The sequence below is a fragment of the Trachypithecus francoisi genome, unplaced genomic scaffold (assembly GCF_009764315.1).
Source record: "Trachypithecus francoisi isolate TF-2019V2 unplaced genomic scaffold, Tfra_2.0 Lachesis_group0, whole genome shotgun sequence".
NCBI classification, from domain to species: Eukaryota; Metazoa; Chordata; class Mammalia; order Primates; family Cercopithecidae; genus Trachypithecus; species Trachypithecus francoisi.
The window spans coordinates 79,873,598-79,898,336 of NW_022681453.1; the positions used below are offsets into that span (position 1 = coordinate 79,873,598).

At 44.7% G+C, this 24,739-nt stretch overlaps 1 protein-coding gene across 1 annotated transcript; it reads left to right on the forward strand.

Moving 5' to 3' along the window:
* Nucleotides 1-626: 626 nt before the first annotated feature.
* DPPA2 (developmental pluripotency associated 2) lies at nucleotides 627-24,102 on the forward strand. The gene is made up of 9 exons (XM_033200411.1): nucleotides 627-744; nucleotides 928-973; nucleotides 2,777-2,924; nucleotides 6,631-6,791; nucleotides 6,880-6,933; nucleotides 7,989-8,250; nucleotides 13,414-13,609; nucleotides 16,977-17,041; nucleotides 23,886-24,102. Exons 1-8 carry the CDS (start codon nucleotides 731-733, stop codon nucleotides 17,017-17,019), a joined length of 924 nt encoding a protein of 307 aa, XP_033056302.1. The 5' UTR covers nucleotides 627-730; the 3' UTR covers nucleotides 17,020-17,041; nucleotides 23,886-24,102.
* The last annotated feature ends 637 nt before the right edge of the window (nucleotides 24,103-24,739 follow it).

Sequence of the window (24,739 nt, forward strand, 5' to 3'; positions counted from 1 at the left end):
AATTCCTAAGTGCATCCGTTCCATCTGCCTTCATTACTCCACCACTTGCCTTAGTGTTTTGGTTCTTGTTGCTATTCTGAACAGTCAAATCCTTCTCCTCTAACCAGCTCAGTATTATTGCAGGCTTAATATTTGTATGTAGAACTAGATCAAAGAGATTATGTTATCCAACCCCCACAGTTTAAATCTGGGGTCTTTCAGTGACTAATATACCCACAGGCATAAATCAGGTATAAAATACCTGCCTAAAATGCTCTGAATCTTTTTTCCATTCCCTTCATAATAAGTAATTTATTACCAATATCGTCCTATAACTGTTCTCAAACATTCTGTTCATTCCATTGGAACTTGTCAACAGGGGTTTGTCATTTTCAGTTTTCTTTCAAGTTTCACCTGTTTTTTTTTCTTCTTTCTTTCCTTCTTTCACTTTTTGAGACAGTCTCGCGAAGCTGGAGTGCAGTGGCGCGATCTCGGATCGCTGTAGCCTGCGTCTCCTGGGCTCAAGCAGTCCTCCCACCACCCCCTCCCGAGTAGGTGGGATTACAGGCGCGCTACAACGCCCGCCTAATTTTTGTGTTTTTTCGTAGAGACAGGGGTCTCGCCATGTTTCTCAGGCTGATCTCGAACTCCTGGACTCAAGCGATCCGTCCCCCTGGGCCTCCCAAAGTGCTGGGATTGCAGGCATGAGTCATTGTGCCCCGCCTAATTTTTAAAAAAACATTATCACCGAATGGACAAGACAGGGTATAAAATTGATAAAATTTTCCCATTACCAGAAAATGAGGGAGGGGGAAAAGAGGAGGAAAGGAAAACAGAGCTCATCTGGGTAACAGGAAGTAGAAGGAGACATTTGCTTATAAAAGGAGAAAGCAGGTTAAGAGAAGTAAACTACCATATCCTTAACATTGCTGTCCTTGCCTACCCCAGGGTGTTGCTGAAAATGTCAGACGCAAATTTGGATAGCAGCAAGAAGGTAAGTTTTGTTCTAATAGACTTACTTTTCTCACAGTCCCTTTTCAACGTCTTTCTAGGTCTCCCTTGTTGCTCTTTTGCCACAAATCTTTATTCCTAGATGTAAGAAACCTCCATCTTGAAACCTCCTCCTCTTTGCAAATGGATTGTTAGTTTTCTTTCATATGATTATGCTTTTATGTGCATTTGGATGAGAGTAAAAAGAAGTGAGATTTTCTCCACCTAGTCCAAAGGAAAATATTTCTCAGGTAGGAAAGACGAGAAGTGCTATAGCTGGACAAGATAAAAATGGTAAATAAATATGGCATGGATAATAATATTAGAGAAAACATAATTAAAAATAAAAAATAATTTTTTTAAAAGCTAAAGTAAAAAGAAAGTGAAGGCGGTAATGTGGATAAAGTAATAAAAGTGACCAATTGGTTACTTACTCTTGGAGTAGGAAATAATGTACTCCCAGTGGCCTTAGTACCAAATGAGTTTCCAGATTAGGCTTGGGTAGTCCTGGCCCTATAAGAAACTAGAGAAGGTGTCAGTGTATTTACAGTCGCCACTGTGCCAGTCCTCTGGCTAAAGGACTGAATTGGCCAATATTAGCTATATAATTATGGGGAAGTCACATAGCTGCTTTGAGCCCCTGCTTTTTTCTCTGTAATAGAGTAATGTTCCTAAATAATGTCAGTGTTATTTTGAAGTAAACTAAGAGTAATGGGAAGTCATTGAAGAGGTTAAATAGGAGACGGGAGTGTGGCATCAGCACTAGAAGAGAATATTATAATAGTACTGGAATGGAGTTTATTCACCCTTGGATTTGAGAAGAAAAGCTAACTTCAGAACCATACTCAAACCTGTGTTACTCTATGGCATTGCTCATTTAGTTTTCTCATTTGTAAAGCAGGAAAATTAATAAATTACTACAAGTATACCATGAGAATTAAATTTGAGAAATACAGAAAGCACCTAGCATAGTGTCTGTGTACTGTAGAGAACCAGTAAATGTTAGTTTCTTTCTGTCTACCTGCTTTCCTACTTTATCTTTCATTCATCAGATCATAAAAATAACATTGAATGCCTACTCTGTGTTGGGTGCTGTGTTTCTGTGAAGGCAACAGAGAGTAAAACAGATACCCTCCCCTCAGGTCTTGGAGCTGAAATGAGCCCAGTGTGGCTGGAGCTCAGAAAGCTCGGAGGTCATGAGCTGGAGAGGCAGGCAGGGACCAGATTGTTGGAGAATTTGTAAGCTACACAGCTCTGTGAGCTAATTCGAGTTTTGTCATTAACCAGAATAACAATGACAAGCCATTGAAGAATTTTTGACAAGCATGGAACAATTGGTGCAGAAATAGCAGAGTTACAGTGGATTTGGGGATAACAGGAGGTTATTGCTTGTGCTGTGAAATTTGATATGGGAATTGGGAATCTTGGGAATCATGTGATAGAAGATGGAAAGCCAGGAACACATTCCATACAGATTTAGGAGTTAATGAAAGTATTTTGTGTTTTGACTGATGAGGAAGAAGGCCCTGAGGGAAATAATTCTCTAAACCCAAGCCCTACCCTTCTATTTTCTCTTTCATTAACACCTACATGTAAATTGACTTTTGTCCAATTTTTTTCCCCCATATTTCCTTTATTTAGTAAAGGGTCTGCTAGTCAACATCACATTCAAGGAATCTCAGTAATTCTTTTCTCCATCCACCTACTTACTGTCTTCTCAGTTCCTTATTCATTTGTTTTGCCTTGAAAGCAAGCAGTTCAGTTGTACTGCATCAAATGAGAATCAGTGACTGACTTCTCTTTCCAGAATTTATTTGAGGAGGAAGTAGATGATGAGGAAAGTGTGATTTTGACACTGGTGCCAGTTAAAGATGACGCAAATATGGAACAAATGGAACCAAGTGTTTCTTCAACTTCTGATGTCAAACTGGAGAAGCCTAAGAAATACACTCAAGGTATGGGGACAGGGATTGCTCAGTTAGTTCCGCCTATAACTCTGGGAAGCCCAGGAAAAAGTAAGGTTTCTTTCCTATCCTCTGACTGTACAACACCCAGCTTAAATCTCACCTTGTTATTCTGTGTTAAGAAATTTTGCAAACTCTCATACTTCTCGCTTGCTGAGCCCGTTGTACTGCCATACTTTTATTTATTGGAGATGGAGTCTCACTGTGTCACCCAGGTTGGAGTGCAGTGGCACAATCTTGGCTCACTGCAACTTCCACCTGCCGAGTTCAAGCGATTTTCCTGCCTCAACCTTCCAAGTCGCTGGGATTACAGGCGTGGGCCACCAAGCCCGGCTAATTTTTGCATTTTTAGTAGAGATGGGCCTTCACCATGTTGGCCAGGCTGATCTCGAATTCCTGACCTCGGTTAATCTGCCTGCCTCAGCCTCCCAAAGTGCTGTGATTACAGGCATGAGCCACCACACTTGGCCTGTTCTGCCTTATTTTTAAGACACAAAATAAGCATGGGGAGCGCTTTGGGCAGAGAGTGCTCTTCTGGGCTAGCTCAACATGAGTTCATATTCCCAACACATGAAGCTCAATCTCCTCTTCTGTAAAAACGAGATTAATACATATTTGCCTCCTACAAAGATTAAATAATTTTGAAAAATGTCTGGTATTTTGCTTAGCAAGTAATTACGAATCAAATATGTATATATATATATATATATAGAAGCTCTTAAAATCGTGACCCTTTGTATCTGTGCTGTGTCTCAGTGCTTCCTATAAAAGTATCAAATAAGTATTTTCTTTCTTTTTTTTTTTTTTTTTTTTTTTTTTTGAGACGGAGTCTCGCTCTGCCGCCCAGGCTGGAGTGCAGTGGCCGGATCTCAGCTCACTGCAAGCTCCGCCTCCCGGGTTTACGCCATTCTCCTGCCTCAGCCTCCCGAGTAGCTGGGACTACAGGCGCCCGCCACGTCGCCCGGCTAGTTTTTTGTATTTTTTAGTAGAGACGGGGTTTCACCGTGTTAGCCAGGATGGTCTCGATCTCCTAACCTCGTGATCCTCCCATCTCGGCCTCCCAAAGTGCTGGGATTACAGGCTTGAGCCACCGCGCCCGGCCTTTCTTTCTTTTTTTAAAAAATTTTTCTGGAGATGGAGTTTCGTTCTTGTTGCCCAGGCTGGAATGCAATGGTGTGGTCTTGGCTCACTGCAACCTCCGCCTCCTGGGTTCATGCGATTCTCCTGCCTCAGCCTCCCTAGTACCTGGGATTACAAGCACCCACCACCACGCCCAGCTAATTTTTTTTTTTTTTTTTTTGAGATGGAGTCTTGCTCTGTTGCCCAGGCTGGAGTGCAGTGGCCGGATCTCAGCTCACTGCAAGCTCCGCCTCCCGGGTTTACGCCATTCTCCTGCCTCAGCCTCCCAAGTAGCTGGGACTACAGGCGCCACCACGTCGCCCGGCTAGTTTTTTGTATTTTTTAGTAGAGACGGGGTTTCACCGTGTTAGCCAGGATGGTCTCGATCTCCTAACCTCGTGATCCTCCCATCTCGGCCTCCCAAAGTGCTGGGATTACAGGCTTGAGCCACCGCGCCCGGCCTTTCTTTCTTTTTTTAAAAAATTTTTCTGGAGATGGAGTTTCGTTCTTGTTGCCCAGGCTGGAATGCAATGGTGTGGTCTTGGCTCACTGCAACCTCCGCCTCCTGGGTTCATGCGATTCTCCTGCCTCAGCCTCCCTAGTACCTGGGATTACAAGCACCCACCACCACGCCCAGCTAATTTTTTTTTTTTTTTTTTTGAGATGGAGTCTTGCTCTGTTGCCCAGGCTGGAGTGCAGTGGCCGGATCTCAGCTCACTGCAAGCTCCGCCTCCCGGGTTTACGCCATTCTCCTGCCTCAGCCTCCCAAGTAGCTGGGACTACAGGCGCCACCACCTCGCCTGGCTAGTTTTTTGTATTTTTTAGTAGAGACGGGGTTTCACAGTGTTAGCCAGGATGGTCTCGATCTCTTGACCTTGTGATCCACCCGTCTTGTCCTCCCAAAGTGCTGGGATTACAGGCTTGAGCCACTGTGCCCGGCCGCCCAGCTAATTTTTGTATTTTTAGTAGACACAGTGTTTCACTATGTTGGCCAGGCTGGTCTCGAACACTTGACCTTGTGATCCACCCGCCTTGGCCTCCCAAAGTGCTGGGATTACAGGCATGAGCCACCGCACCCATGGCTTGTTTTGTTTTGTTTTGAGACAGGGTCTCGCTCTGTCACCCAGGCTGAAGTGCAGTGGTGCGATCTCAGCTCACTGCAACTTCCACCTCCCAGGTTCAAGTGATTATCATGCCTCAGCCTCCTGAGTAGCTGGGACTACAGGCATGTGCCACCGTGCCTGGATAATGTTTATATTTTTTGTAGAGACAGGGTTTCTCCATGTTGGCCAGGTTGGTCTTGAACTCCTGGCCTCAAGTGATCAGCCCTCCTCGGCCTCCCAAAGCACTGGGATTGTCGGTGTAAGCCATCACGCCCGGCCTCAAACCTATGTTTGGATTCTAAATTCTGTGTTTCTTTTATGCTACATACAGCAGCCTGTTATTTTCTGTTGCCCTCAACAACCAACTGAATAGAACGTTATGTCGGATTTATCCTCCAAAATGTCTAGATTTTGGACCACAAAATATCAGCTCTCCCTATAGAAAACAAAGAAACCACCACATTGTCTATCCCCAGTCAACAATGGTCCACATCATTCTGTCGGCCTGTATCATTTTTCTCTATAGCCCCCCATCTCACCTCACTCTGCTTAGCTCTAACACATCATTATTTACTTCATCTTGAAATCCTCATTATCGACCCAGAAGATAAAATCCTTCTGAAAATACTTATTTGGGCTGGTCACAGGGGCTCACGCCTGTAATCCCAGCACTTTGGGAGGCCAAGGCGGGTGGATCACCTGAGGTCAGGAGTTTGAGGCCAGCCTGGCCAACATAGTGAAACACTGTCTCTACTAAAAATACAAAAATTAGCTGGGCATGGTGTTGCATGCCTGTAGTCCCACCTACTTGGGAGGCTGAGGCAGGAGAATTGCTTGAACCTGGGAGGCGGAGATTGCAGTGAGTTGAGATCGTGCTGCTGCACTCCAGCCTGGGCAACAGAGCGAGACTCCATCTCAAAGAAAAACCAACAACAACAAAACAAAAAGAAAACATAGGTTTGAGTCCCAAGTCTGCTGTTGTAATGGGCAAGTCTTTAAATACCTGAATCTGTTACCTCATTTTTTTTTTGAGACAGAGTCTCACTGTGTTTCCCAGGCTGGAATGCAGTGGCGCGATCTCAGCTCACTGCCGCCTCCGCCTCCTGAGTTCAAGCAATTCTGCTGCCTCAGCCTCCTGAGTAGCTGGGATTGCAGGGATGCACCACCATGCCTGGCTAACTTTTCTGTTTTTAGTAGAGATGGGGTTTTACCATGTTGGCCAGGCTGGTCTTGATCTCCTGACCTCAAGTGATTTGGGCGAATCACTTGTGATTCACATCAGCCTCCCAAAGTTCTGGGATTATAGGCGTGAGCCTGTTACCCGGCCTTGTTACCTCATTTTTAATGTGAGAAATAAAATTTGATATGTATATATGCAAATTGGGTTGTGAGAAATGTGAAAAGATATTTGTAAAATTTTAAAAGAATCTTGCCAACTTTAAATTATTACTACTTTGGTTCCATTCTTTTCTTAGGTCATCTACTTCAAACAAATGAACAATTTACAGCTCCACAAAAAGCTAGATGCAAAACACCAGCCCCTCCCTTGCCAACCATTTTGCCTCCCATTAATAAGGTGTGTCGGGACACCTTGCGGGACTGGTGTCAACAACTCGGTTTGAGTACTAATGGCAAGGTTAGTACACTTGGGTGAATATCTACTGCTGGGAAAAACTGGGAATCTTGGTTAACTTTTAACTTTATTTCTCTCTTCATTTCCTAAGAAAATCGAAGTTTATCTGAGGCTCCATAGGCATGCTTACCCTGAACAACAGCAAGTGAGTAACGAGTGTGTTGATGGTGTGAAGGTGGGTTCTGATCATGATTTTTCCAGTCCCTACCCAGGCACCATTTCTGTATGTTGTACCTCTAAGGCAGGATTTCTTTTTTTTTTTTTTTTTGAGACGGAGTCTTGCTCTGCCACCCAGGCTGGAGTGCAGTGGCCGGATCTCAGCTCACTGCAAGCTCCGCCTCCCAGGTTTACGCCATTCTCCTGCCTCAGCCTCCCGAGTAGCTGGGACTACAGGCGCCCGCCTCGTCGCCCGGCTAGTTTTTTGTATTTTTAAGTAGAGACAGGGTTTCACCGTATTAGCCAGGATGGTCTCGATCTCCTGACCTCGTGATCCGCCCGTCTTGGCCTCCCAAAGTGCTGGGATTACAGGCTTGAGCCACCGCACCCGGCCTAAGGCAGGGTTTCTTAACTGTGGCATTATTGACATTTCGGAACAAATAATTTTTTGTTTGTTTTGGGGCCTGCTCTGTACATTGTTGGATGTTTTGCAGCATCCCCAGCCTCTACCAACTGGATGTCAGTAGCAACCTTTCCTCCCCCTACACAGGTTCAACAACCAAAAATTTCTCCCAGTGGAGAATTTGCGATTTATGGGAACTAATATTCCTAAACCCTTTCCACATTGACATACATGTTCAGGTCAGTACAAAGAATAATAAAATTGGCCGGGTGCAGTGGCTCACGCCTGTAATCCCAGCACTTTGGGAGGCTGAGGTGGGTAGATTACCTGAGGTTGGGAATTTGAGACCAGCCTGACCAACATGGGGAAACCCCATTTCTACTAAAAATACAAAATTAGCCAGACGTCGTGGCATATGCCTATAATCACAGCTACTCTGGAGGCTGAGACAGGAGAATCGCTTGAACCTGGGAGGTAGAGATTGCAGTGAGCCAAGATCGTGCCGTTGCACTTCAGCCTGAGCAACAAGAGCGAAGCTCCGTCTTAAAAATAAAAATAAAAAAAAAGAATAATAAAATTGACCCAAAAGTCCTTACAGCCCTAGTGGTTTACTGAATACTCATCATGAATTTCATTTGCAGGATATGCCTGAAATGTCACAAGAGACCAGATTACAGCGATGTTCGAAGAAACGCAAGGCAGTGACCAAGAGAGCAAGGCTTCAGAAATGTTACGAGGTGAATGAGAGAGCAGAAGAGACTAATACAGTTGAAGTGATAACTTCAGCACCAGGAGCCATGTTGGCATCATGGGCAAGAATTGCTGCAAGAGCTGTTCAGCCTAAGGCTTTGAATTCATGTTCCATTCCTGTTTCTGTTGAGGCCTTTTTGATGCAAGCTTCTGGTAAGATCAACCTTAAAGTGTGAATCCCACTCCAGAGGACAAGATTAACTTTTATTAGTCCAAGACTGAAACGTGGTCAAAGGGAAGGCGTTTGCTAAAATATCTGAAGATTAGAAATTGGATTCACATAGGACATCTCTCTTTCATCCATCATATTGATGGATAGTCATGTTTTGTCTGGATGGGTCTCTAAGTCAGGTGACTAAGTAGTGGCCCTTTTCCATCACTAAGCAGAATTCCAAGGCGAGAAGAAAGCATAACCTGATAATCTTGGACAACAGTCTGAGGTCTTCTCCTTTTCTTTCTCTTCCTTAAGGCATTTATGACATAGTGAGTAAGAGGAATGTGTTGGTTCACATTCTTGCTTTACCATTTCCTGGATATGTGACATTGGCAAGTTACTTACTTTAAGCCTTAATATCCTGTTTGTTTGTTTGTTTGTTTTGAGATGGAGTTTCACTCTTGTTGCCCAGGCTGGAATGCAACGGTGCGATCTTGGCTCACTGCAACCTCTGCTTCCCAGGTTCAAGCAATTCTGCCTCAGCCTCCCAAGTAGCTGGGATTACAGGCACCTGCCACCATGCCCAGCTAATTTTTTTATTTTTAGTAGAGATGGGGTTTCACTATGTTGGCCAGGCTGATCTCGAACTCCTGACCTCAGGCGATCCACTGGCCTCGGCCTCCCAAAGTGCTGGGATTACAAGCGTGAGCCACTGCTCCCAGCCAAGTATTCTATTCTACAAAATGAAGATATACCTATGTCATAGAATAGTAGTGGCTGAGTGTCGTGGCTCACTACAGGCCCAGCACTTTGGAAGGCCAAGGTGGGAAGATTGCTAGAGCTCATGAGTTACAGACCAGCCTGGATAACATGGCAAAATCCCCTCTCTACAAAAAATACAAAAAAAAAATAAAAGCTGGGCATGGTGGTGTGTGCCTGTAGTCCCAGCTTCTCAGGAGGCTGGGGTGGGAGAGTGGCTTGAGTCCAGAAGGTGGAGGTTGCGGTGAGCTGAGATTGTGTCATGGCACTCTGGCCTGACAGACAGATCCAGACCCTGTCTTTAAAAAAAAAAAAAAATGTTGGCCAGGTGCACTGGCTCATGCCTGTAATCCCAGCACTTTGAGATGCCAAGGAACGTGAATCACCTGAGGTCAGGAGTTTAAGATCGGCCTGGCCAACATGATGAAACCGCGTCTCTACTAAAAATACAAAAATTAGCCGGGTGTGGTGGCAGGTGGCTGTAATCCCAGCTACTCGGGAGGTTGAGGCAGGAGAATCGCTTGAACCCAGGAGGCAGAGGTTGCAGTGAGCTGAGATGGTGCCACCACATTCCAGCCTGGGCAGCAAGAGCAAAACTCCATCTCAAAAAAAAAAAAAAAGTCGTGACATTTATATGAGACACAGAACTTGGCATGTTGAAAGCAGGCAATAATAATTAAACGGGTTGGGGTCCTTGTCCTCTAAGAAATCTTTTTTGCGACACAGTTTCAAAGACACCACGCCCAGCTAATTTTTGTATTTTTAGTAGAGATGGGTTTCACTGTGTTAGCCAGGATGGTCTCGATCTCCTGATCTTGTGATCTGCCCGCCTCGGCCTTCCAAAGTGCTGGGATTATAGGCATGAGCCACTGCCATGTTGGTCAGGCTGGAGTACAGTGGCACGATCTTGGCTGACGGCAACCTCTGCCTCCCATAGTCAAGCGATTCTTGTGCCTCAGCCTCCTGAGTAGCTGGGATTACAGGCACACGCCATCATGCCCGGCTAATTTTTGTATTATTAGTAGAGATTGGGTTTCACCATGTTGGCCAGGCTGGTCTTGAACTCCTGACCTCAAGTGATCCACCCTTCCAAAGTGTTGGGATAACAGGCGTGAGTCACTGCACCCGACCCTCTAAGAAAGCGTTTTTTTTGTTTTTTTTTTTTTTTTTGAGACGGAGTTTCACTCTTGTTGCCCAGGCTAGAGTGCAATGGCAGGATCTCAGCTCACTGCAACCTCTGCCTCCCAGGTTCAAGTGATTCTCCTGCCTCAGCCTCCTGAGTAGCTGGGATTACAGTCATGCGCCACCACGCCTGGCTAATTTTTTTTTTTTTCCCAGTAGAGACGAGGTTTCTCCACGTTAGTCAGGCTGGTCTCGAACTCCCAACCTCAGGTGATCTGCCTGCCTTAGCCTCCTAAAGTGCTGGGATTACAGGTGTGAGCCACTGCACCCAGTGCCCTCTAAGAAATCTTGAGGAGGGCCGGGTATGGTGGCTCACACCTGTAATCCCAGCACTTTGGGAGGCTGAGGAGGGTGGATCACCGGAGGTCAGGAGTTCAAGACCAGCCTGACCAACGTAGAGAAACCCCGTCTGTACTAAAAATACAAAAACGTTAGCCAGGTGTGGTGGCGCATGGCTATAATTCCAGCTACTTGGGAGGCTGAGGCAGGAGAATCGCTTGAACCTGGGAGGCGGAGGTTGCAGTGAGCCAAGATTATGCCATTGCACTCCAGACTGGACAACAGGAGCGAAACTCCATCTCAAAAAAAAACAACAAAAAAAAGAAATCTTGAGGATCACTTAACTCCACTTTTACCCAACTCCTGCTCTTCTTTTCTTGCTATTGCTTTTATTTCCAGGGTCTGCTATCTCAAGTCACCTTCCGTTTTGGCTTGAATCCTTTTCTTCCTCCCCCATCTTCCAATTTCCAGAACTATTCTAGATCCGATTTTACTCCAGCTAACTAGTATGGTAGGCTACATTATTCGTCATACAAGGAAACCAACCAGAAGGAAGACCTAAAGCTAAAATTGGCATATCCTCTGCTCTTCAAGCTACGTTCCTTTATGTGGGGACAGTGGACACCTTTTAATAATTTGTGCAAAGGCATTGTCTAGCCATAAAGCTGTGTGCCTGGGGGCACTGCCTTCCCAAAGATGACACCTCTAATTTTTATTAATATGCTGTATGAGTTACTGTTATCCCACAGTGACTTATCATTTTATATTTCTCTTCATTCTGCAATTGTTAAGCATCTGCTATGGTCCAGAGGTATGTCTAGCTGCTGGGTATATACTGTGCTAAACACACACATGTTCTCTTGTTTTACAGTCTAATTGGGGAGCTATCACGGTACATATACTGCTTATTTACAGATACTTAAATTCACCGTGACTGCTCCTTTCCCTCAATTTCAGATGTTCCATAAGTGTACCACTTATTTTCTTGCAAATATCCCATCTCCCTAATTAAATTGTTCCTTACACTTTAAACAGATGCTTGTCTGTTTCCTATAGCTGAGGCAGTACAATGTAGTGGTTAGGTAAATGGGCTGTAAGTCATTCAGAATGCTGACTTTCTCTCAATTTCAGACGTTCCATAAGGGTACCGCTTGTTTTCTTGCAAATATTACATCTCCCTATTGAAATTGTTCCTTACACTTTTTTTTTTTTTTTTGAGACGGAGTTTCACTCTTGTTGCCCAGGCTGGAGTGCATTGGCGCCATCTCAGCTCACTGCAGCCTCCGCTTCCCAGGTTCAGGCGATTTTCCTGCCTCAGCCTCCTGAGTAGCTGGGATTACAGGTGTGCGCCACCATACCCAGCTAATTTTGTATTTTTAGTAGAGATGGGGGTTTTGCCATGTTGGTCAGGCTGGTCTCGAACTCCTGACCTCAGGTGATCCACCCACCTAGGCCTCCCAAAGTGCTGGGATTACAGGTGTGAGCCACCACACCCAGCCTGGTCATTACACATTTATTTATTTATTTATCTTTATTTATTTTTTTGAGACGGGTCTTGCTCTATTGCCCAGGCTGGAGTACAGTGGTGTAGTCTTGGCTCACTGCAACCTCCGCCTCCCGAGTTCACGCCATTCTCCTGCCTCAACCTCCTGAGTAGCTGGGACTATAGGCGCCTGCCACCACGCCTGGCTAATTTTTGTATTTTTAGTAGAGATGGGTTTTACTGTGTTAGCCGGGATGGTCTCGATTTCCTGACCTCATGATCTGCCCGCCTCGGCCTCCCAAAGTGCTGGGATTACAGGCGTGAGCCACTGTGCCCAGCCTCCTTACATTTTTAAACAGACGCTTGTCTGTTTCCTATAGCTGAGGAAGTACAATGTAGTGGTTACATAAATGGCCTATAAGTCAGTCAGAATACCTGGATCCATGACTTGGCTTTGGGTAACGTATGATATTTAACACCATAAGCTTCAGTTATCTCACCTGTGAATAAGAAATGATAAGAAAAGCGGCCGGGCGCGGTGGCTCAAGCCTGTAATCCCAGCACTTTGGGAGGCCGAGACGGGCGGATCACGAGGTCAGGAGATCGAGACCAACCTGGCTAACACAGTGAAACCCCGTCTCTACTAAAAAAAATACAAAAAACTAGCCGGGCGAGGTGGCGGGCGCCTGTAGTCCCAGCTACTCAGGAGGCTGAGGCAGGAGAATGGCGTAAACCCAGGAGGCGGAGCTTACAGTGAGCTGAGATCCGGCCACTGCACTCCAGCCTGGGCGACAGAGCGAGACTCCGTCTCAAAAAAAAAAAAAAAAAGAAATGATAAGAAAAGCAAATAGAAGGTAAATATTAATAGTGAACTTAATAGTAAATGTATTAATATATATAAACACCTAGCAAAATACTGGACACAAAGCAAGCATTTCAAAATGGCAACCATTATTTTTTGTTTATTTATTTATTTATTTTTTGAGATGGAGTTTTGCTCTCGTCACCCAGGCTGGAGTGCAGTGGTGTGATCTCGGCTCACCACAGCCTCCGCCTTCCAGGTTCAAGCGATTATCGTGCCTCAGCCTCCCGAGTAGCTGGGATTACAGGCATGCACCACCACGCCTAGCTAATTTTGTATTTTTAGTAGAGATGAGGTTTCTCCGTGTTGGTCAGGCTGCTCTTGAACTCCCGATCTCAGGTGATCCTCCTGCCTCAGCCTCCCAAAGTGCTGAGATTACAGGTGTGAGCCACCATGCCCAGCTGGCAACAGTTATTATTCTTTGTGTTATGTAACTTGTGAAATTAGATCATAGTGTCATGTGGTCTACATTTTCATGCATCTCATTCAATTGATTTGTGAGCAGAATATAAAAGCAAATTCAAGAGTGACTTGCTGAGAGGTTGTGTTGAGGTGCTATCTTGATTTTTGCTGTCTGTGTTTGTTTTTCCTTTCCAGGCGTCAGGTGGTGTGTGGTCCATGGCAGACTTCTCTCGGCAGACACAAAGGGTTGGGTACGCCTGCAGTTTCATGCAGGTCAGGCCTGGGTGCCTACCACTCGCAGGAGGATGATTTCTCTCTTCTTGTTACCTGCCTGCATTTTCCCATCCCCAGGCGTAGAAGATAATATGTTATGCCCCGACTGTGCTACGAGGTAACCCTTATGTATCTTGTTAAGCATGGCACACAGAAAAGTAGGTGTATAAGCCGGGCACGGTGGCTCACGCCTGTAATCCCAGCACTTTGGGAGGCCGAGTCGGGCGGTCACGAGGTCAGGAGATCGAGACCATCCTGGCTAACACGGTGAAACCCCGTCTCTACTAAAAATACAAAAAATTAGCCAGGCGTGGTGGCGAGTGCCTGTAGTCCCAGCTTCTCAGGAGGCTGAGGCAGGAGAATGGCATGAACCTGGGAGGCAGAGCTTGCAGTGAGCCGAGATCATGCCACTGCACTCCAGTCTGGGCGACAGAGCAAGACTCCGTCTCAAAAAAAAAAAAAAAAGAAAGAAAGTAGGTGTATAGATGGATTTCTAAATAATTTCACAGTAGAAAGCAGAGGGCAAACATGCTGTCTTCTTAATTTGCCACATAGATCAGGCAAAAATAGGACACAAAAAGAACTCACTAGTGGATTACAACTCAATAAATGTGGCTAGTTCTTTTTTTTTTTTTGAAATGGAGTTTTGCTCTTGTCACCCAGGCTGGAGTACAGTGGCATGATCTTGGCTCACTGCAACCTCTGCCTCCTGGGTTCAAGCGATTCTCCTGCCTCAGTCTCCCGAGTAGCTAGGATTACAGGCGCACACCACCATGCCCAGCTAATTTTTGTATTTTTAGCAGAGACAGGGTTTCACTGTGTTAGGCTGGTTTCAAACTCCTGACCTCGTGATCCACCCGCCTCGACCTCCCAGAGTGTTGGGATAACAGGCGTGAGCCACCGTGCCCAGCTAATTTTTGTATTTTTAATAGAGACAGGGTTTCAGTATGTTGGCCAGGTTGGTCTTGAACTTCTGACTTCAGGTGATCCACCCACCTTGGCCTCCCAAAGTACTGATATTACAGGCATGAGCCACCATGCCTGTAACTTTTGGGACACACTCCAGCCTGGGTGACAGAGCCAGACTCCGTCTCAAAAAAAAAATTGTAAAAGAAAAAGAAGGAAGAAAAAAGGAGGGAAGAATGAAGAGAGTTAATGTGGGAGGGAAAAGAAAGAAAGAGACAGAGAGAGACAGAAAAGAAAGGAACCTCCCTTGAGGTTACTGCCTCAACTAACTGCTCTCTCTTCCTGCCAGGCTCAGCTAATGAAGGTGATCAATATGTCCTGCTTCTAGTTCTGCACATGTTCTACTCTAAGTTACTGCAATCATATTTTGGGTTTTACTGATCCTCTCAATCTACTCTCAAAAGGCCATCAGCGGTATCCTAAACAGCCAGTCTAAGAGCACCACATTCCTCATTACCTGACATGGCCATCTCACTGCCAACCATTTCTTCCTTCTAAGACTCTGTCCATTGCTCCCTTTACTCATCTGCTAACCTCTGTGTTCTGTCTTCACTGTCCACCTTCCACTGATATGCTGATTATCTTTAGGGTTCCTCCTTCAGTTCCTTCCTACACACTCTTATCCACCATGTATGTGCTGATGACTCCCAAAGATGTTTAGGTCTAACTCATACTTCTCTCAGAACTCTAGAACATGTCCCAAATACCATAGATTCTTCTCCACTGAATAGGACTTCTATGTTTCCCCCACTTCTAAGACAGCATCTTGTTCTCTTTACTCCTACATCTTACATTTGTCTCATTCCTCCTTAAATGCTTTGTCCTTGTAATGAATTCTCTCTTTCCTGAATTACTAATCTCTTATTTATACTCCCATCTATTCTGTTACGAGATTTAGCCCACTTTCTTTCTTTTTTTTTTTTTTTTTTTTTGAGACGGAGTTTCACTCTTGTTGCCCAAGCTGGAGTGCAGTGTTGCGATCTCGGCTCACTGCAACCTCTGCCTCCCGGATTCAAGCGATTCTCCTGTCTCAGCCTCCCCAGTAGCTGGGATTACAGGCTCATGCCACCACGCCCGGCTAATTTTTGTATTTTTAGTAGAGACAGGGTTTCATCATGTTGGTCAGGCTGCTGTCAAACTCCTGAGATCGTGATCTGCCTGCCTCGGCCTCCCAAAGTACTGGGATTACAGGCGTGAGCCTATTTAGGCCACTTACAAAAAAAAAAAAAAAACAACAACAACTTATTTTCTCTCCACACCTCTCTCATCTCACTTCCACCCAATTTTATCAACAAAAGCTGACATCGGGAATTATATAGTCTAAAGCAGTGTTTATGTGTATGTATATTTTCATGGAGAGCATGTAGTTTCCATTATATTCTCTCCACTCACTGCAACCTCTGCCTCCCAGGTTCAAGCAATCCTCCTGCCTCAGCCTCTGGAGTAGCTGGGATTACAGGATGCACCACCACACCCAGCTAATTTTTGTATTTTTAGTGGAGACAGGGTTTCACCATGTTGCCAGGCTGGTCTGGAACTCCAGATCTCAAGTGATCCACCCGCCTTGGCCTCCCAAAGTGCTAGGATTACAGGAGTGAGCCACTGCACCCGGCCTTAAATTTTTTTAAATGAAAAAACCATAAGCATTTATGAATGGGGAGAAGCTGCATGAAGAGAGGGGAATAGAGAGTATAAAGGTGAAGGAAGCTGGGCATAGTGGCTCACGCTGCAATCCTAGCACTTAGGGAGGCCAAGGTGGGCAGATCACTTGAGCTCAGGAGTTTGAGACCGGCCTGAGAAACATGGTGAAACCCTGTCTCTACAAAAAAAAAATCAGCTAGGTGTGGTGGCATGCACCTGTGGTCCCAGCTACTAGGGAGACTGAGGTGGGAGGATCGCTTCAGCCCTAGAAGTCAAGGCTGCAGTGAACTGTGATGGTACCACTGCACTCCAGCTTGGGCAGAAAAAAAAAAAAGAAGTGAGATCCATTGCAGTATGTGGAATGTGAGCCCTGAGAATAAGTGAACAACCCTTTTCCTTTATTTACTACATAAAGTCTTTTTATGCACCATTCCTAGGTTTTAGGGCAAGTGACTCAGGAACTCCAGAAGTGCATTCTTTTTTTTTTTTTTTTGAGACTGATCTTGCTCTGTCGCCCAGGCTGAAGTTCAGTGGCATGATCTGAGCTCACTGCAACCTCTGCTTCCCAGGTTCAAGCAATTGTCCTGTCCCAGCCTCCTGAGTAGCTAGAACTACAGATGTATTCCACCACACCCGGCTAATTTTTGTATTTTCAGCAGAGACGGGGTTTCACCATATTGGTCAGGCTGGTCTTGAACTCCTGACCTCAGGTGATCCACCCTCCTCGGCCTCCCATAGTGCTGGGATTATAGGCGTGAGCCACCACGCCAGGCCCAGAAGTGCATTCTTTATTTTATTAGTCATTTTAAAGGGATTGGTGTGGAATGGTTTATCTTACTGTAGCAATTTTTCACAGTTCTTTTCTACTTGCCTTACAGGAATAAGAAGATGATGAGAAGATTAATGACAGTAGAGAAGTAGCAGCAACCTGTTTGAATACAATGTAAGAGACCAGAATATGCCAGCTCAAAATAAGTATTATTTTGATTTGAAGGCAGTTGAAAAGAGTCACATACAAGAGAAACTCTCTGCCTTCCCACTATTCACTAAAAAACAGGACATAAAGGTATCAAGGTCCCTTGTCCGCTGTCTACCAGGAAGCACAAATGGTGGCACACCTGTAGATGACTTGTATCCCAATCATTGCTGTGCTGTGTCCTGACCATCTTTGGTACCTCCCAATGCCTTAAGTACTGACTTACTAAATATTTAGCTGTACAGAATACAATTTGGTTTTGTTTTAATTAATATAAATGAAAACTTGAGTGAAAAGTATAGAGTTCCCATGTATTCCCATGTACACAGTGCTTCACACCCCCTCCAGTTTCCTCTGTTACTAACTTGCATTAGTGTGCTACATTTTTTACAATTGATGAGGCAGGGCTGGGCGTGGTGGTGGTCACCTGTAGTCCCAGCTCCCTGGGAAGCTAACTCAGGAGGATCACTTGCACCCAGGAGGAGTTCAAGGTTGTAGTGCTCTGTGATCACACCTGTGAATTGCCACTGCACTCCAGCCTGCGCAACATAGTCTCAAAAAAAAAAAAAAAAGGGCCGGGCGCGGTGGCTCATGCCTGTAATCTCAGCACTTTGGGAGGCCGAGACGGGCGGATCACGAGGTCAGGAGATCGAGACCATCCTGGCTAACACGGTGAAACCCCGTCTCTACTAAAAATACAAAAAATTAGCCGGGTGCAGTGGCGGGCACCTGTAGTCCCAGCTACACGGAAGGCTGAGGCAGGAGAATGGCGTGAACCCACGAAGCAGAGCTTGCAGTGAGCTGAGATTGCGCCACTGCACTCCAGCCTGGGCGACAGAGCGAGATTCTGTCTCAAAAAAAAAAAAAAAATTCACGCCTGTAATCCCAGCACTTTGGGAGGCTGAGGCGGGCAGATCACCTGAGGTAGGAAGTTTGAGACTAGCCTGAGCAACATGGAGAAACCCCATCTGTACTAAAAATACAAAATTAGCTGGGCGTGGTGGCACATGCCTGTAATCCCAGCTACTCCGGAGGCTGAGGCATGAGAATTGCTTGAACCCAGGAGGCGGAGGTTGCGGTGAGCCGAGATCATGCCATTGCATTCCAGCCTGGGCAACAAGAGCGAAAATCTGTCTCAAAAAAAACAAAAAACAAAAAAAACTAATGAGTCAATATTGATACAATATTCTTTTTACTTTATCTTTATCTTTTTTTTTTTTTTTTTGAGATGGGGTCTCATTCTTGTCACCCAGGCTGGAGTATAATGATGAGATCTTGGCTCACTGCAACCCCTGCCTTCCAGGTTCAAGCAATTCTCCTGCCTCAGCCTCCCAAGTAGCTGGGATTACAGGTGCACACCACCACACCCAGCTAAATTTTTTTTTTTTTTGAGACAGTCTCACTTTGTTGCCCAGGCTGGAGTGCAGTGGGGTGATCTCAGCTGACTGCAACCTCCGCCTCCCGGGTACAAGCAATTCTGCTTCAGCTTCCTGAGTAGCTGGGATTACAAGCATGTGCCACCATACCCAGCTAATTTTTTTGTATTTTTAGTAGAGATGGGGTTTTACCATATTGGCCAGGCTTGTCTTGAACTCCTAATCTTGGGATCCATCCGCCTCGGTGTCCCAAAGTGCTGGGATTACAGGCGTGAGCCACCACACCCGACCCCCAGCCAATTTTTTTTTTGTTTTTGTATGTTTAGTAGAGTCAGGGTTTCACCATTTTGGCCAGGCTTGTCTTGAACTCCTGACCTCAGGCCTCCTGCCTCAGCCTCCCAGTGCTGGGATTATAGGCATGAGCCACCGTGCCTGGCCTCTTTTTCTTTTTTTTAAATTCGTTTATTTTTGAGACAGCATCTGCCTCTGTCACCCAGACTGGAGTGCAGTGGCACGATCTCAGCTCACTGCAACCTCCACCTTCCATGTTCAAACCATCCTCTCACCTCAGCATCCCAAGTAGCTGGGACTACAGACATACACCATCATGGCTGGCTAATTTTTTTTAACTTTTGGTGGAGGCCGAGTTTCACCATGTTGCTCAGGCAAACAGCCTGGTTCAAGACCATTGAATTCCTGAGCTCAAGCAATCCATCCGCCTCAGCCTTCCAGAGTGCAGGGATTACAGGCATGAGCCACTGTGCCTGGCTATTTTATTATTATTATTTTTTTTTTTTCACACACAGTCTTACTGTATCACCGGGCTGGAGTACAGTGGCGCCGATCTCAGCTCACTGCAACCTCCGCCTCCAGGTTCAAGCGATTCTCCTGCCTCAGCCTCCTGAGTAGCTGGGATTACAGGCGTCTGCCACTAGGCCCAGCTAATTTTTTGTATTTTTCTGGTAGAGATGGGGTTTCACCATGTTGACCAGGCTGGTCTTGAGCTCCTGACTTTGTGATTCACCCACCTTGGCTTCCCGAAGGGCTGGGATTACAGGCGTGAGCTACCACGCCTGGCTCTTTTATTATTTTTTTATAGAGATGGGGTCTCACCATGTTTCCCAGGCTGGTCAAACTGCTGGGCTCCAGCAGTCCTCCCACCTCAGGCTCCCCGAGTTCTGGGATTACAGATGGGAACCTCTACACCCAGCGGATACCTTATTATTAACTAAACTCTATAGTTCATGTTAGGTTTTATTATTCATGTTGTACATTCTATGGTTTTGACAAATGTAAAATGACATTTATCCAACATAGTATCATACAGAATAATTTCACTACCTTAGAAATCCCTTGTGTTGTACCAATTCATCCCTCCCCCAGGCCCATACACTGGAAACCACAGATCTTTTATTGTTGCCATAGCATTGCCTTTTTTTTTTTTTTTTTGGCTCAGTCACCCAGGCTGGAGTACAATGGTGCAATCGTAGCTCATTGCAGCCTTGAACTCCTAGGCTCAAGGGATCCTCCTGGCCCAGCCTTCCCAGACACTGGGACTACAGGTGTGTGCCACTGTAGCTAGCTAGTTTTGTTTTTTAATTTTTGGTAGAGACGGGTCTCACTGTGTTGGCGAGACTAGTCTCAAACTTCTGGCCTCAAGCCATCCTTCTGCCTTAGCCTCCCACAGTGCTGGGATTATAGGCATGAGCCAGTGTGCCTGGCCCATCATAGCTTTGCCATTTCCAGAATGTTGTGTATAGTTGGAATTTTACAGTGTGTAGCCTTTTCATATTGGCTTTCACATAGCAATATGTAGTGAAGATTTCCTCCATGTGTTGTCATGGCCTGATAGCTCATTTCTGCCAAACTGTAAAAGTGGCTGTAGCATTTTGCATTCCTACCAGCAATGAATGAGAGCTCTTGTTGCACCATATCCTTGTTAGTATTTCATATTGTTTGGATTTTAGCCATTCTAATAGGTGTGCCATAGTGGTTTTTTTTGTTTTTTTTTTGAGACAGAGTCTCCCAGAGAGTGCAGTTGCCCAGGCTGGAGTGCAGTGGTGCGATCTCAGCTCACTGCAACCTTTGCCTCCTGGGTTCAAGTGATTCTCCTGCCTCAGCCTCCTGAGTAGCTGGGACTACAGGCGCCCGCCACCTCACCCAGCTAGTTTTTTTTTTTTTTGTATTTTTTAGTAGAGACGGGGTTTCACCATGTTAGCCAGGATGGTCTCGATCTCCTGACCTCGTGATCCGCCCGTCTCGGCCTGCCAAAGTACTAGGATTATAGGCTTGAGCCACCGCGCCCGGCCTCAGTTTGCACATTTTTTAATTGGGTTGTTTTATTACTGAGTTTTAAGAGGCCTTTGTATATTTTGAGTAACAGTCCTCTATCAGATATATCTTTGGCAGATAATTTTCTCGTTTCTTTCCTTCTTTTGAGACAACAGAGTTTTTGCTCTTGTTTTCCAGACTGGAGTGCAATGGCACGATCTTGGCTTACCGCAACCTCTGCCTCCTGGGTTCAAACAATTCTCCTGTCTCAGCCTCCCAAGTAGCTGGGATTACACGCATGTGCCACCACGCCCAGCTAATTTTTCTATTGTTAGTAGAGACAGTGTTTCTCCGTGTTGGTCAGGCTGGTCTCAAACTCCTGAGCTCAGGTGATCCATCTGCCTCAGCCTCCCACAGTGCTGGGATTACAGGCGTGAGCCACCTCGTCCGGCTTTCTTTCCTTCTCTTTAAATGTCACTTTACTCTCTTCTTGTTTGTAAGGTCTCTGAAGAGAAGTCCAATGTAATTCTCACCTTTGTTCCTTTACAATTAAGGTGTTTTTTTCTCTTACTTAAAGATTTTCTATGTGTCTTTGTTTTTCTGCAGTTTGAGTATGATATACCTTCGTGTTGAATTTTTGGTGTTTATCCTACTTCCTGTCTCTGAGCTTCCTGGATCTGTGGTTTTGTATGTCATTAATTTTGGGATATTTTCAGTCATTGCTTCACAACTTTCTATTCCTTTCTCTCTTCTGGTGTTTTCTTTTTTTTTTTTTTTTTTTTGAGACGGAGTCTCGCTCTGTCGCCCAGGCTGGAGTGCAGTGGCCGGATCTCAGCTCACTGCAAGCTCCGCCTCCCGGGTTTATGCCATTCTCCTGCCTCAGCCTCCCGAGTAGCTGGGACTACAGGCGCTCGCCACGTCGCCCGGCTAGTTTTTTTTATTTTTTAGTAGAGACGGGTTTCACCGGGTTAGCCAGGATGGTCTCGATCTCCTGACCTCGTGATCCGCCCGTCTCGGCCTCCCAAAGTGCTGGGATTACAAGCTTGAGCCACCGCGCCCGGCTCTTCTGGTGTTTTCATTACGTGTTTAAGCCTTTTTGTAATTGCCTCACAATTCTTAGATATTCAGTTCTGTCTTTTTAAAAATTTTTTCATTTTGCTTTTTCAGTTTTGGAGGTTCCTATTGATACTTCTTTAAGCCCTCTGATTCTTTTGTTGGCAGTCCAGCTGTAGATGAGTCCATGAAGGCAGTTTTCATTTCTGTCAGTATTTTCTTCTAATTTCTATCATTTTATTTTGATTCTTAGAATTTCCATCTCCCCACTTGCATTACTCATCTGTTTTGTATCTTGTCCACTTTTTCTGTTAGAGCCCTTAGCATATTAATCAACACTGTTTTAAATGCCTGGTCTGGTAATTCTGACGTCTCTGTCATATCTTAGTCTGGATCTGATGCTTCCTTTGTCTTCAAATCATGCTTTTTGTCTCTTTCTCTCTCTATATATATTTGTGTGTGTGTGTGTGTATATATATGCTATTTGTCTCTATATATCTATATATAAATATAGATATTGTATCTATGTATATAGATATATACATTTAGATATATACATATATGTATATGTTTATAAATCAGACTTGTATAAAAGAAAACCAGGGGCCTGGCATGGTGGCTCACACCTGTAATCCCAGCACTTTGAGAGACCGAGGTGGGTGGATCATTTGAAGTCAGGAGTTTGAGACCAGCCTGGCCAACATGGTGAGACTCCCACCTCTACTAAAAATACAAAAATTAGCTGGGCGTGGTGGCGGTCACCTGTATTTTTAGTAGAGACGATTGTACTTTTAGTAGAGATGAGGTTTCCCCATGTTGGCCAGGCTGGTCTCGAACTCCTGACCTCAGGTGATCTGCCTGCCTCAGCCTCCCACAGTGCTGGGATTACAGGCATGAGCCACTGCACCCGGCCAATAATTTGTTCTTACTCCAAAAAGAAAATTATACAAATACAAAATGGAAACAATCTTAATTTTGTTACTTAAAATATTAATGTGAACAATTATTTAATTATTATAACGGATCAACGAATGGAGTTCTCAATTTGAATTGAATTGGCAATAGCTTTCAAAACCTATGACATTTGTATCAAAATTAATAAACAGTTTTTTTTTTTTTTTTTTTTTGAGATGGAGCTTTGCTCTTGTTGCCCAGGCTGGTATACAGTGGTTCATTCTTGACTCACCGCAACCTCCGCCTCCTGGGTTCAAGCAATTCTCTTGCCTCAGCCTCCCAAGTAGCTGGGATTACAGGCATGCGCCACCACGCCCAACTAATTTTGTATTTTTGGTAGAGACAGGGTTTCACCATATTGGCCAGGCTATTCTTGAACACCTGGCCTCGTGATCTGCCCACCTCGGCTTCCCAAAGTGCTGAGATTACAGGTGTGAGCCACTGTGCCTGGCCAATAAACAGTTTTTTTACAGAACTTTCTCAATCAAGGCTAATTTAGTAATTTTATCCTCTTAGTTTTCAGCTCTGTGCAGAAAGGGAAGAAGGACAGTTTAGGAAGATGTTATGGTCCAAGTAAGCACTTAAGCTCACCCTTTACACTTAACTGCTTACATTTAGAACTCTGAGAACTTGAGAATATGTGTGCTTGTAACCTGCAGTATATTCAGTGGAATTACAACGAAGCAATCCTGAACTCAGCCTATTGATGGCTAATGGCACAGTTGTCCGGTAGGCAGACTGTTTTAGAATGAGCCCAAACTTAAGGGAGAATAGAACAGAAAAATTTCCACGTGGAAGCCATCCCAGTTGACTGCTTAGTTAGGCTTTCAGGTCAAAATAGAGTTAGAGCAAAATGCTATAACATCTGTCTTCTGAAAGTATCACTAATCAGTGGTCTTCTAGTAAAAACATGTCTTGTCTAAAGACTGGCCTGAAGACCAACACAGGAATGGAAAACATGATATCATTAGTCTTTGAAATAACTAAGAAGGGGTCTAATTCAGTAACCCAGAGGAAACCAATTCTGTCTATACACTATTTTCTAGTATTTCCATCTGCCATTCTTTCTCTATTAAAACACCCTAACTCTTTTGACCCCAAACTCTGCGTATAGCTCAAAGCTGCTCTTATATTTACCATTTCAAATTTGCTTCTAGGTACTAAAGGAGGGATGTACTTTCAGACCATGTAACCTATTATGAAGGAATGGAAGAGGAGACAATTTGAATGAATCCTCATCATCTACAAAACAAAATCATAGTGATTAGGACTCCACAGTGAAGATGGTTGACTAGTGACCCAGCCCCATCTAAAGAACCCCTTTCTGTAAGTCTGAAAACCCATTAAAATAAAGTCACTGCAATTGGCCTTGTATTCATTCAGTGTGTGTTAAGGATCCATCAAGAAATCAGACTGTCTCTGATGTTACAAACTGACTGTTGTTGGGGACACACAAATGAGAAGCACTGTAGACAGGACAGATAAGGGAGAGGTGCCAGACTCAAGCAAGGAAGGGACAAGAGTAAATGGGTCTGTCTAGACTTAACCCTAGAGACCAGGGTGAGAAGAAAAATGGTCTACATCTGTTAGTGGTTTCTATGTGCCAGGGGCTGGGTTAGAAGTGGGTGAAAAAAAAATAGAAAATGGCCCCTGCCCTTATATAATGTAAAGGATGGTAAAGAAGACTGATACTATACAGTGTACCTACGGAGATCCAACATTTACAAAGAAAGAGACAAGGAGCCAAAAAGAAGCAGTACTAGAGGGGTGCTTCTACCATTGTGTGGTAAGGGAAAGACTTTCTGAATAAAGTCACATCTGAACTCGAAAAAGGAGCCATTCAGAAAACAGATTCAGTGAGACTAATAATTTGCCTCAGCAAAGAGAAAAAATACTTTTAGAATACAGAATTTAAGTTGTCCTGATTTCAAGAAATCATAAGTTCTCTTTAATTGTTAACAGTTTCCTAGAAAGCAAATTTCTTGAGGCCAGAGGCTATATATATAGAGAG

Coding starts and splice junctions, on each gene's coding strand:
- DPPA2 (XM_033200411.1), top strand. Junction 2,925..6,630: donor GCCTAAGAAATACACTCAAG/GTATGGGGACAG, acceptor TTCTTTTCTTAG/GTCATCTACTTCAAACAAAT. Junction 8,251..13,413: donor CTTTTTGATGCAAGCTTCTG/GTAAGATCAACC, acceptor TTTCCTTTCCAG/GCGTCAGGTGGTGTGTGGTC.